The 12,335-nt window shown below is 37.0% G+C and overlaps 1 protein-coding gene across 1 annotated transcript in view; it reads left to right on the top strand.

Annotated features, from left to right (window-relative positions):
- HSD17B12 (hydroxysteroid 17-beta dehydrogenase 12) overlaps positions 1-12,335 on the top strand; it is a 137,619-nt gene that overhangs the window by 91,592 nt on the left and 33,692 nt on the right. The window contains exons 5-6 of the mRNA XM_081063862.1: positions 8,679-8,743; positions 9,602-9,646. Coding sequence (XP_080919988.1) covers positions 8,679-8,743; positions 9,602-9,646 — 110 coding nt within the window. The remainder of the gene's footprint in view (positions 1-8,678; positions 8,744-9,601; positions 9,647-12,335) is intronic.

Below are 12,335 nucleotides of genomic sequence, written 5' to 3'. Positions count from 1 at the left end.
AAGCTTCTAAAAAAAAGACCCAAGAGCATTGGCTTCCAAATGGCAAACCAGGTAATTAATTGGGTTGGGATCCAGAGATGGCTTCCTTACTGCTGTCCTCAAAGTACCAACAGAAGAGGAAGTAGATGTAGGCCTAGGAGAAGGAGCCATGGGGCTGCAGGAGATGGGTTGAGGAAAACTTTTCTAGGATCCCTGGGAAGGAAGGAAACTTGAGCATACCGGGCAGTTATGTGGCTTCCTAGTTCCAATTGATGAAGTTACAACTAGAAGAGCCTGGCTTCTTCAGAGGATTTAGAAATACATAAAGCTACAGATTATCTTGCTATTCTCAGGAATTTTACTAATTAGAAATTAGTTTTCAGCTTCCTTCTTTTGAAATGTAAATATCTCTGAAAGGGCTAGTAACATCTTTATGTATATCTTATTGGGATTAGTATAATATATTCAGTTATTACCTGTCTACTTGCTGGATCAGTCAGCCTGAGGAAATGGCTATTTTAGTTACGAAAGACGTGGAAAAATCATTTGAAATGGAAAAGGTGAGTCTTAAATGGGAAATTGTAGTGGTAGGTTAGTGATCAGTGGGGTGCTGAGGGGGGAAAACTAGAAGGGCAAAATAAAATTAGTTAAGAGAGCATTGAAGATAAACTTCATATGTTTGGAAGTATTCCCCTTCCCAACCCCAACCCCCATCCCTGTTTTTGTTTTGTTTTGTTTTGTTTCTCTGTAGCCCAGATACAAAATATCTCAGGACAAAGAAAGCGCAGAGGCTATTAGCCTAGGTGCATAGGAAAGGATTACAAGAGTATGATAGGATGATAGTCTGTGGAGATGGTGGAGTTTCCCTGTTACACCAGGATATGATTTTCATGCCTTCTAGGCATTTAGAACACTTCCCAAACTTACATTTTGTAAAGTAGCCACATTCTCTCCCTAACCACCCAGAGGCAGTGTAGACTCCATAAGTTCAGGGGCACAGTCCCCACCAATATTGTCCTTAAGACACCACTTACCAGTTTAGGGGTCCCAAGGCCACCTGCACTTCTGACCAATTGGTTATACATTTGGGGATTCCTATGACCCCTTCAGGTTTAATATTTGCTAGAACATCTTACAAAATGTAGGAAAGTAGTATACTTATGATTACAGTTTTATTGTGAATGATACAAATCAAGACTGGTCAAATGAAGGAACTCATAGAGTAAGGTCTCAGAGGGTTCTGAACACTGAACTTCTGGGCCCACTTGTGGAGTCAGGACTTATCGCACATCTGTGTGTTCACCAACCAGACAGCTCCACTGAGCTTCAGTGTCCAGAGTTTTTATTGGGGTTTCATCATGGAGGCATGATTAATTGAATCATTGGTGGAGTGATGAAACAATTTCCAGCACACCTCCCTTTTCCAGAGGTTGGGCTAACTCAGAACCCCAACCCTCTAGTTACACAGTTGGTCTTTTTGGAGACTAAAAAATTCTGATTCTTCTCATTAGTATAAACTCAGGTGTGATCCAGAGGCCCACCATGATTAACAAAGACATTCCTACTGCCCTGGGAATTCCAAAGGTTTAGAACTTCCACCCCAGGAGTCTGGGACAGAGACCAGACAAATTCTTTATTATACAGCAGCTCTGCTTTCCTATTTGTTGATTGATGGATTCAATCGCATACTGATTCCTTCAACAAGTAAAATTACAGAGATATAGCAGTAAACAAAGTTGATACTGTTTCTGCTTTCATGGAATACAGCCATTGAACAAGTAATGGGAGTATGTTGCATGTAGTGAAAGTATGTTACTGAGAAAGCTAAGAATGTCAGAAATGATCTCTTTGAGAAAATAATACTGGGGGTGCCAGAAAAATGTATACACATGACTTGTATTCATCTTTTGTTATCAGTATATATTATTACAATTTTAATACAGTTTTTTCCTTTCTTAAAATGTGTATACATTTTTGGGGCACCGTCTAAATTGAGATCTGACGGCTGGTTAACCCTGGGAAAAGAGATGTGGAAAGGATTTCTAGATATAAGAAACAGTACGTACAGAAGCCCTGAGGTAATGTGCTTGGCAAACTGGAGGAACTGACAAAAGATCTGTAAATCTAGAGCACAGATTGCAAAGGACAGTGGCTATGTCACCGGTGTTGTAGTTCTTGGGTTGCCCAAGATAGAAATTGAAAGGAAACCACAGACAAATCTCTGGACAAATTTTATTGAGCTTATGCTCGAGCACAGGGGAGGTAGCACAGAGGGAAGGAAGGTCCTCCAAAATGACTGGCGCTGGCTCTGCTTGGCTGCTTTTATAAGCTGGGTACAAAGCAGGCTTGCGTGAAAAGGCGGGCTTTTTGAAAGTGGCAGGCTTTCGTTGCCTGGTAACTGTGTTGCCCTTGTGCTTTGGGGGCAAGATGGTGGACTGCTCGTTATCACCACCCCAGGAAGGTCATAACAGCGGTCAACTGCGCATGCAGATCAGTGTTTTCCACATCTGCAAGGGAGTAAGCCATTAGAAGGGAGATAATGATCAGCCACTTCTGCACTTTTGTGTAGGGAATGGGGGTGGTGGCATTCTTGTGGTCAGCTTATCCAGCATTCCTCCTGGCCATCCGGCATTCCTTCCTCCCCAGGCCCATGTCCTTATGTTATTTCCTTAATCAGACCCAGATCACAAATGGCTAATGCATGTGGGCTTTATTGGAAGGACACTGTAGACACTGTAGAGTTTTAAGCAATGAATTGACATCATACTAGAGAGATCCTTCTGACTCCCACATTGAAGAGGGCAAGAGTTGATACAAGGAAAGCACTAAGGCTGTTTCAGCAATGAAACGTAATATGATGATGGTTTATTAGCATGATGGCAGTGGGAATGGATAGGAGTGGATTGACTGGAGAGATGTGCAGCAGATAGAAACAGGACAAATTTCTGATGAAAACCCTCATCAAAGGTCTTGTCTGATAGGAGTGAGGAATAATAATAGTAGCTGTTTTGTTTTTACTTATTGTTACCAACATTCATTCAGCATTTTTGCATATGCCAGGCACCATGCTAATGAATCTCATTAAATCCTCAACAATTCTATGAGGTAGATATTAATATTTCTATGCCCATTTTACAGACAAAGAAGTAGGCTTACAGAGGTTAAATACATTATCCTGGATGATACAATTAGTATTTAGCAACTTCCAGATTCTGACTTGAGCAACTGAGTGCTTTTTCCCTGCAATAGGAAACCCTGGATCAGGAACAAATGATCATTTCACTTTGGGATATGTTACACTTGACAGGACTATGAGAAATCCAAATGGAGATTCAAGTAGACAGTTGGATCTCTGGCATAAATGCCCTCCTTTGTGTTGAATGAGGCAGAAGCCTGGTGTAGCCAATCATGGAAAGCAGAAGAGGTACATGGAATTTTTTTATTTTTGTAATACTAGGAGACTCACCAGGAACATTATCAGACTGAACTATAGCTTCACTTAGATGTGTTGAATGAGATTGGATTTCTAAAGTTAGAATAAGACTTGGAATTCAAATGTGTTTCCTTTTAATAGAAAGCCACTAATAGTATTAATTAGAGCAGAAACTTTAACTTAAAACTGGGTAAATGACCTGTGATTTCAGAAACATAAATAGAACCGTAATTCATGAAATTGATAAATGTTCCTCCTGTTAGCTAAGATTTAACTATCAACCTCATGTCATCGTTCTTTCCTCGTCCCCTCTTCCAAGTTTATGTATGGCGAATCTTACCTAGTTTGTAATGAGGATCACATAGCAATTTATAATTAAACAGTGGAAATGAAACGTTCTGTTGTGTTACTTCTGACTCAATCTTAGTTTTTTCAATTTCTGATTAAAGGCACTGAATTTAAAGCCTTGTAAACTCTGTTTTATTTAGAAATTGCGACTCACAAGTGCATGAAAACTGTGAAGTTTTCAAAATGTTTTACGTGGTATTCCAAATATCATCTGTCAGAGTAGGAACATGTGCTAGCTACAGCAATATGTTAAATAAGGCAAAAAAGGAATTTTCTTTGCATCACTTTCCACACTCTGGTAGAGAAGCAATTAAAATAAATTTCATCAGTATAAACAGTTATTCTGGTTAACTGTTGCCCACAGCTCTCTTTCAGAAAGAACTCTCCACTTGGACACTGATCATATGTAATAAAAGCAGGGATCTTGCCTGAGCTGCTCCGTCCCCAGCACCTAGAACAAGGTTGAGCCCAAAATAGGAGTTCAGTAAATGCTTGTTGAATAAATGACCACACTACAATAGTACTTCATCCTCCATTTATTAACATGTTAGTATGTTCCAGGCGTTGGGTTACAGATTTTATGTATATTATCCCATTTAATTCTTAGATTATTATCCCTATTTGACATGTAAGAACAATGGGGAAACATGCTTATTGGGGTGAAATCACTTGCCTCTTGTTTGAAGCTGGTGGACTAGAGCTGGTGGACTCCGAGATCCATTTCCTTTTGGTTCCAAAGTTTAAGACAGAAGAGGGTCCTCCCTACTTTTGGTACACACAGTTATTAACGGAGACTTTTAAAAAAGTTCAGTTTATTCTGAAACATAATGAAGTGGCAACATTTTTTTTCTAATCCATTTTTATTAATGAATTCTAATAGGTTTTCCATTTCTCTTTCCATTTCTTTAATTTGCTAGAACTGCATTAGTGTATAGAACTACAAATGTGACTGAAATGTAAACTTAATATTTTCTACTTTGATCTGATGAGAAGGAAATGGAGAATACTTAGCATTATGCGTTACATTTGGGAAGCCCAACCATTAGGCGATATATTTTTAAACCACCTTAATTTCTTATGCCTCTGATTTATCTGGAAAAAACAGCAGGTTGAAAGTGATCTGTGTGTGCAAGCCTGTATCTGTTATTACTGTGTTTGTTCAAATGGATTTTTATTTTCTAGTAATTTATTGTTATTTGCTCCTGCATCATGCCCAACCCAGTTACCAAAAATCTAATTTTCTAATGACGTCATTATCTCTATAGCAGCTGGTTTTGATAAAGGATTCTAAAAGTCCGGTAGGTCAGCAGCAGCAGCAAATGAATGGAAAAGAAACAGAAATCTCGTGTATATCCTTTTTTTAAGTGTAGGATGTGGAAGTGATTTTTAAACTTTAGCCTGATATAATTTAGAACATTTATATAACATTCAGAATTAACTCTGGATTTTCGGAGTCTTTCAAATGCAATCCTTACCGATATTAGTGTTTTCGAAAATTCTGGATGGGGCCATGGTGAGCACTGCAGAGCCTGGCGTACTGACCGTTCTCTGAGAATCGCTTCCGTTTGGATTGCTCCTTCGCCCTCCACTCTTTCTCTTTCCACTTACCTTGACCTTATTCTTAGTCTGTCTTCACCTCTCTGTTCTCTGCTTCATCTCTTCTGTTGAGCTCTTCCCAATCTTAACATTTCAGTGAGAAACTGATGGAATAGGTTTTTCATCTATTTGCGGTCCAGTGATGAATAGTGAGGTAGAGGTGGTTGGAATTCTGAGATTATGTAGACATTATTTGTTTTCTGAAAGACATAATGTGTCACACGAGTAAAAGGGTTTTGTGAGTTCGTTGAATATAAATTTTAAATCTGTCTCTGGTGCCTGCCTCACTTGAAGAATTTAAAAAAAACTCTCACCAATGAACAGATATTTAATGCCGATTTAAAATGCTACCATTTAGAAAGGATTTGCAACTATCTGAATAATGTTGGGACAACTTGTAGCATTGTTTGGTTTGGTGAGTCCGATAATGAATCCTATGATATATAAAGATGGCATTGCATGTACCAATTCTTAACAAGATTAAGTTATAATGGAAATATTTCTATCCTTCACTCCTACCCAAAGCCTGTTTTCCAGTTCCCTGAAAGCTTTCTGCCCGCTTTTTGGTTATTGCTGCCACCTAATGTCTCCAAATAAAATTGCTGCAGGTTTGCCTTTTCCAAAAGATCGCAAGTTTATGGAAATAACAGTTTGAGAGCAACAGTTGTTTTTCCTCTGTACTCTTAAATAATTGCGCTCTGAAGTGGTTACTTATTGTGGAGAGATTACGGGGAACATATATTCCATCAGCAAAAGGTGCAACTAATAGCACAGGAAGGGATTTAAGAGCCCTAATCCCTACTATAGGACATTTTGCCAAGTGTTCAGAAAGATCTGTTCCAGCTTTAATGTTTTTTTTTTCTTATGTGTATTTTTGATTATGAAAGTGTAGCCCTTATACACGATACTATTTGTTTATTTGGGCTGAAGTTCTCAATGTTGACTAGGTTTTCTTACAGAGCTGTGTTAAATAGATGGCTCACGTTTCCATTGTGTGAGTAGATAGGTAACTTTGATGGCGTCCCTTTGCTCAGTCAGATCTGAAGACTGTTGGCAGTGCAGCCTGAGCTGTAGCAACACCACTTGCTTGCTTAGTTGCTAGTTCTTCATGGGCTTTCTTGACTTTGTAATACATGTTGCAAAGATTGCAGTCTACTATGCTGCTTGCAAAGTTCCCAGCTTTTTGTTGTTGTTGTTTAAACCAAATCTGGATTTTAAAAGATTTGTATTTACGTCATATACTTTTCTCTAGCATTTTGAAATAGAGCATTAATTTTACCATGGGCTAGGAAGGAATCTGAAAAATAGACAGTTTTATAGATATGGAAGAGTGAAGGGGGAGGGAGTTGGCTGCACGTGATAGAAATTGTTTTTTAAATCCTGATGAAGATTACCATTTGGCAAAACCTTTCTTCAAGGATTCTGTTATCTTAACCTGACTTTGTAAAGAATATTTTGTTCATGTGTAGCATTTTAACAGGTATTTTGGTTGTTGCTATTTTTCTTAGTCACGCTGTAATTAAGTTATTCATCCTTTATAATTCTGTAGATGGTTAGAGCAAAGACAAATGAATATAAAGCCTTACCTTCAACTAGCTTTGACTTAATTGTTAACAGATCTTTTATACAATTGATTCCTAGAACCCTGGTGGGTGGAAAACCTATTGAGTAAAATAAAAATAGATTTGGACCTGCTGTTATTAATTACGTTTAGATACAGCCCCTATTCAGATGGGCATGAATCCTAGTTAAATACAGTTTACTTGGCCATTATCCTTTGCTTACAGATTTTCAGACAGGTTTCAGTGATCTTGTCCAAGCCATCCTGACCAAATTGTGCAAGGAAAATCTTGAAACTCACAGCCTCAAGTGACTGGCTTTCTGCTAAATATAGAACCCTTATTGAGTTCCTTTGAACTGTTAATTTTGTTAGCCTATTGAAAAAGTTACTCTTGTTACTATCAGGTTTATCTGGCACAATTCCTTATAAACTTTAGCAGACTGATCATAATTTCATTATCTGTTTGCTACTGAAACCTTTTTTCTAATACTTTACAGTTTTATTAAACATTGCTATCAGATTTCTGTTTATTATCCAATTATTACCGATATTGTTTTCTGAACTGAATACTGGATGAAGGCCCATGATGACTTTCATGTAGTGGTTAAGAGCCCAGCCTCTGAAGTCAAATTTCCTGAGTTTGAATTCTCTGTAACCTTGGGCAAGTTATTTAACTGCTGTGAATTCCAGTTTCCTAATATGTAAAAGGGAGATAATAACGGGCACTACTTAATATAGTTGTCGTGGTTATTAAATACAGATAGAGAGATAGATAATCCATTTCATTATTTATTTGGTTAAAACAAATTTTAAGATATTTATATTTTGATTCCTACAAATGTTCCTTTTTGTGGATTTGTCTTTGTCTTTCCAAGGCTAAGGAAACCATAAGATATCTGAGTATTAATCATATACCCAATTATACGTACATTTTCTCATAGCTTCCCTATGGTCTTGTGGTGCCAATCTTACGTTAGGTGGTTGAGGAGTGGGGTATGAGGAAGGCTAACACCCGACCTGCAGGTCTTTTAAGGCCTATGGTCTAGTAGGGAAGAATGGTTACTGGAGGCATTTAGTCTGAATCATTCCCTTGGCCTCCACCAAGAAGCCTTTCCTCACTTCCCGAACGAAATCAGACTTTCCAGGTATAGGCTCCCATGGCACCATGTATTTTGTAATGAAATAATTGTTTAAATTCTTTTTGTTTAGTGCCTTTCTCCTCCGACTCTATTGTATGCTCCATGACACCAGAAACTGACTTTTCTTTCTAGTTTTGTTGAATGGTTAAATGAGCTCTCATTTTAGAGATGAAGAGACTGAGATGCGTATCATACATGAGTTTTCCTAAGACACATTTTCTGAAATTGTTGAAAGTAAAACTCAAGTTTCCAGTCTCCAACACTACAGTACTCTCCATCTTTTAAAATTATACTATGAAAAATTAGGATCTAGAGGGGGTTAAGCAATATCTATAAATAACTGTACCACAGAAACGGAATATACATATTCTAAGGGGTATGGAAATCAGGAGGTAAATGTAAGTTCCTTTGTCAGGAGTCGGGTTAATGACGGAGCAGACATTTGAGCTGTACATACAGGGATAGATTTTGGATGGAAAGGTGTGGGAAGGGTCCTTCCAGCCATAAATACTATTTGATGTCATCATACTTATCATTTTAGCCTTGAAATCTTTCATCTCATTATTTCAGTAAATCTATAAAATACGTACGTTAGCCAGCTAATGATCTTGTTTTATTTCAGTGAACAACGTGGGAATGTCATATGAGTATCCTGAATACTTTCTGGAAATTCCTGACTTGGACAATGTAAGTCTTTCTTTGTATATTACAGTAACAAAAGGAATGCACAGGAACAGAGGGGGCAATATGACATAATGGCTCAGGCTGTGAGCTCAAGGGTCCAGCTGCCTGAGGTTCACACCCTGGGTCTCCTACTTGCTACCTGAGTTACTCTGAGGGTGATCTCAACGATGCTTGATATCTGTTCCCTCGCCCATAAAATAGACAGTTTGTAGGGATGTTAGAAGGATTGAATGAGAAAACATGTGTACCCTCATTTGTACAGTGCCAGGTTCAGTAATAGCTCTAGTTTTATTCTTATTTTTATTATATCAAAACAGCTCTGTTTTAAGTATTAGGATTCTAAACACCAATTTAAAAATCATGAATGTGTTAATATATAGCAGTGTACGTGTTGATTCAGGTAAACTAGCTCCACCAAAATTAAAGCTGTATCCTGGATGCATGCATAATTCTTTAATAAAAACTAGAAAAACATATCATTGAAGAAATATGTAAATTTTTAGGAAATTGTTGAAAATCTTAGATTCAATCATTTCTCCTTTCTATATTATCAGGAAGGAAACTGCAGTTTTCATATTTATTTTAGATTAAGTGTGTCTTTTTGCTTTCAGATTTTACTTGCACATATACCTTGGGTTTTGTACATTAGCATGAATTGCTGCTTTTGTTAGAATAGTACTCTAACACTGACGGTAAACTAAAATCACCTCTCCACCCCAACTCCTGTCATTTCCCCAGGTCCGTGCTGTATCTGGGGAAACTTCCAATGCGTCTCTAGATCACTGACATATATGTATATCTAATGCAGTCATTTCCATGATCAAATCTATATAAAGTTATCGATATATATTTTTTTTGCAGGCCATCAAGAAACTGATAAATGTTAATATTCTTTCTGTTTGTAAGGTAAGCAGCTTCTTTAGAAATACATCATCCTTTTCGGTTCTTTCTGTTTAGGAACACTGACATAATCTGTTTGTTCGTCTCAGTCACCTCTTGTTTCGATGTGTGTATTCCAGATGAATGCGGTCTATTTCCTTAGGTCTTTAATTGTATAATTTTACTTTTTAACAACTGAAGATTTATTAAATTCCTCCTATATGCAAACACGGTGGTAGGCCCAGGGGCTATGGAAACTAACTTAGGCTGAAGATTGATTTTTTTGAAGTTTTCATCTACGTGCTACACATCACTGATAAATTGTTTCCATTTTATGTTTCCTGTGACACATGTAAGTTGACTTAAATGTTGTGGTAAAGTATTGTATAGCAAGTATGGGACTGTAAAGTAATGAGAGTGGTTTTTATTAGCCACACATAAAAACTACTCAATTTCCTAGTTGCTAGGCATGCATTGTACCCGTCATTTGTATATACTGACAAAAGACACCACAGCTAATACATACTAAAAGGAAGACCAGCTAGCAAATATGAACACCTGAGTGTCATTTTTCTTTGTATTTTAAGCAAATATGAACACCTGAGTGTCATTTTTCTTTGTATTTTAACCGTAGCTGCAATAAGATAGCGTACCTTCATTATACATACCAGACCAACAGAAAATATTGCCTGAGGCAGAATTCCCATGGGCAATGTCAGATACTTTAAATTTGAACAGACTGATGGAAAAGCCAAATCCACTTTCATTAACTCTTATGTACTAGTCTAAGGAAATAAAAAAATACTTAACTCAAAATGATTAACCAGATAAATACAAATAAGAACTTCATTGTTAATTTTCATTTTATGGCATAGTCTTGACCTTTTTCTCTCTTATGAATGTTTAAAGAAAAATTCTCCTTGTGTCTTCTTGTTCTGAGAAATCATAATCCTTACACAGGTGATTTCAAGTCCAAGGACGCTGAAGTCTTATGCCTTATCCAACTTTTTAGGGATGGCTGTGTTTCTCCTTGTGTGATATATATGTTGCTTTTCAAGTGTGTAGTTAATTCAATTTTTACATGGTTTCATATGATTTTATCAATATGGTTGATTCAGGTAAACCAGATCTACCACAATGAAAGCTGTGTCCTTGATGTGTATCACGTAACATTGGTAGCTTGCTGCTTAAAGCCACCTCAAACAAATTATATTTCAGTGTGACAAATAATTTTATAAAACAAGTAATCACCATCTTTTCCATTGTTGTTATTAAGCAAGGTTTTCTCTCTTGTAAGATTCAGTTTAAGCAAGGTGACAAGTAGATCTGTGGGTAGATTTGGGGCAAGAAGAAAAGCACAAAATTGATGCTTTTAAAACATGGGTAGTATGAATATATTTATATAGTTCTAAAGGTATTTTTCCTTGGAATAGTTATATAAATGTAATCATTATGAGGTTTCAGTTATCTGTATGAGGTTTCAAGTTAATCAAATAACTCCCCTATTTACTAGTTATATGAGCTTGAGCAAATTATTCTGTGCTTCAGTTTTTCATTGATGAGTTGAGAATGATGGTTCTTTTTACCTAACAGTGTTGTGTGGAGAGTTGACGTGATAATACGTCTAAACTCTTAAAATAGCATCCAGATCACAGTAAGGGCGCTAAAAGAATGTTACTATTATTTAATTCAACTCAGAGCTGACAAAGATTTTTAGTAAATTATGTGCAACTATAACTTATTTTTACCAAGCGAAGTTTTTTAAAGAAAATATTACTTCCGGTCTTTTTATGTTTCTTGGTTTTGCCTTTTGAAATTACTGAGGTGTACTATTGTTTTGATAATCTTTTCTAGTACATTTGGCCAAATGCTTAAAAATAATGAGAGTTAAAACTATGTCCATGTGCTTCATAACATATTGTAAAGAGCTAATGATGAAAAATATGTTCAAGTGTTTGAATTTTACTTTATAGAATTGTTAATACTAGCTACAAATTAGTCAAGTTAGTTTCCTGACAATTTCAACTCCTCTGTCAAATAAACTGTATAACGTGTTGCTCCAGATATATTAGTGTTTTCTCCTGCTTGTTAGTACTTCCGTGTTTGTATGACTTTATAGTATAAAACCCTGGAGCCTCCTCTGTCTCTCAGAGCGTGCATTTGTTTGGCTGGCAGTACACAGAACACTAATGATAAAAGGCCAAGGTCCTGACCTTGGTCTGTGAGAGCCAGTCAGCTTGCTGTGCCCCAGGGCCATACTCTGCATTTTTCAGGCTGCATCTGAGCATAGACCAGCGTGTGCTGGTGGTGCTCACCTCATATCCCTGTGTAAAGATGAGTAGTGCAGGGGGAAATGTGGATAAAGAGGCACAAATCCAGTAGCATTGTAGGGTACCTTTCAGTTTGTTAACAAAAAAAAAAAGAAAAAAAAGAAAAAGGTGAAATAAGAAGAACCTACCAGTCCTAATATCTTGACAAATATAAAACGCTTCTTTCACCTCTTTGTTCTTTCTTTTCCGCTTTCTTTTTTTCACATCGGCATAAATACTTGTTCCCATGAAATGAGTTAGTGGAGACAAATGCTAAATTATTAAACATACCATGTCATACCCTGTGAACCATATTGATGGGAAGTATCACCCATAGAACTGGACATATGCCTAAAATTTTTGTATGTAAACCAACTTTTTTGCAAATCAGATCTCACTTGCAGAGC

Source organism: Rhinolophus hipposideros (assembly GCF_964194185.1).
Source record: "Rhinolophus hipposideros genome assembly, chromosome: 10".
Lineage (NCBI taxonomy): Eukaryota > Metazoa > Chordata > Mammalia > Chiroptera > Rhinolophidae > Rhinolophus > Rhinolophus hipposideros.
The sequence above is the reverse complement of the archived record's forward strand: the minus strand, read 5'-3'. Positions and strand labels throughout refer to the sequence as shown.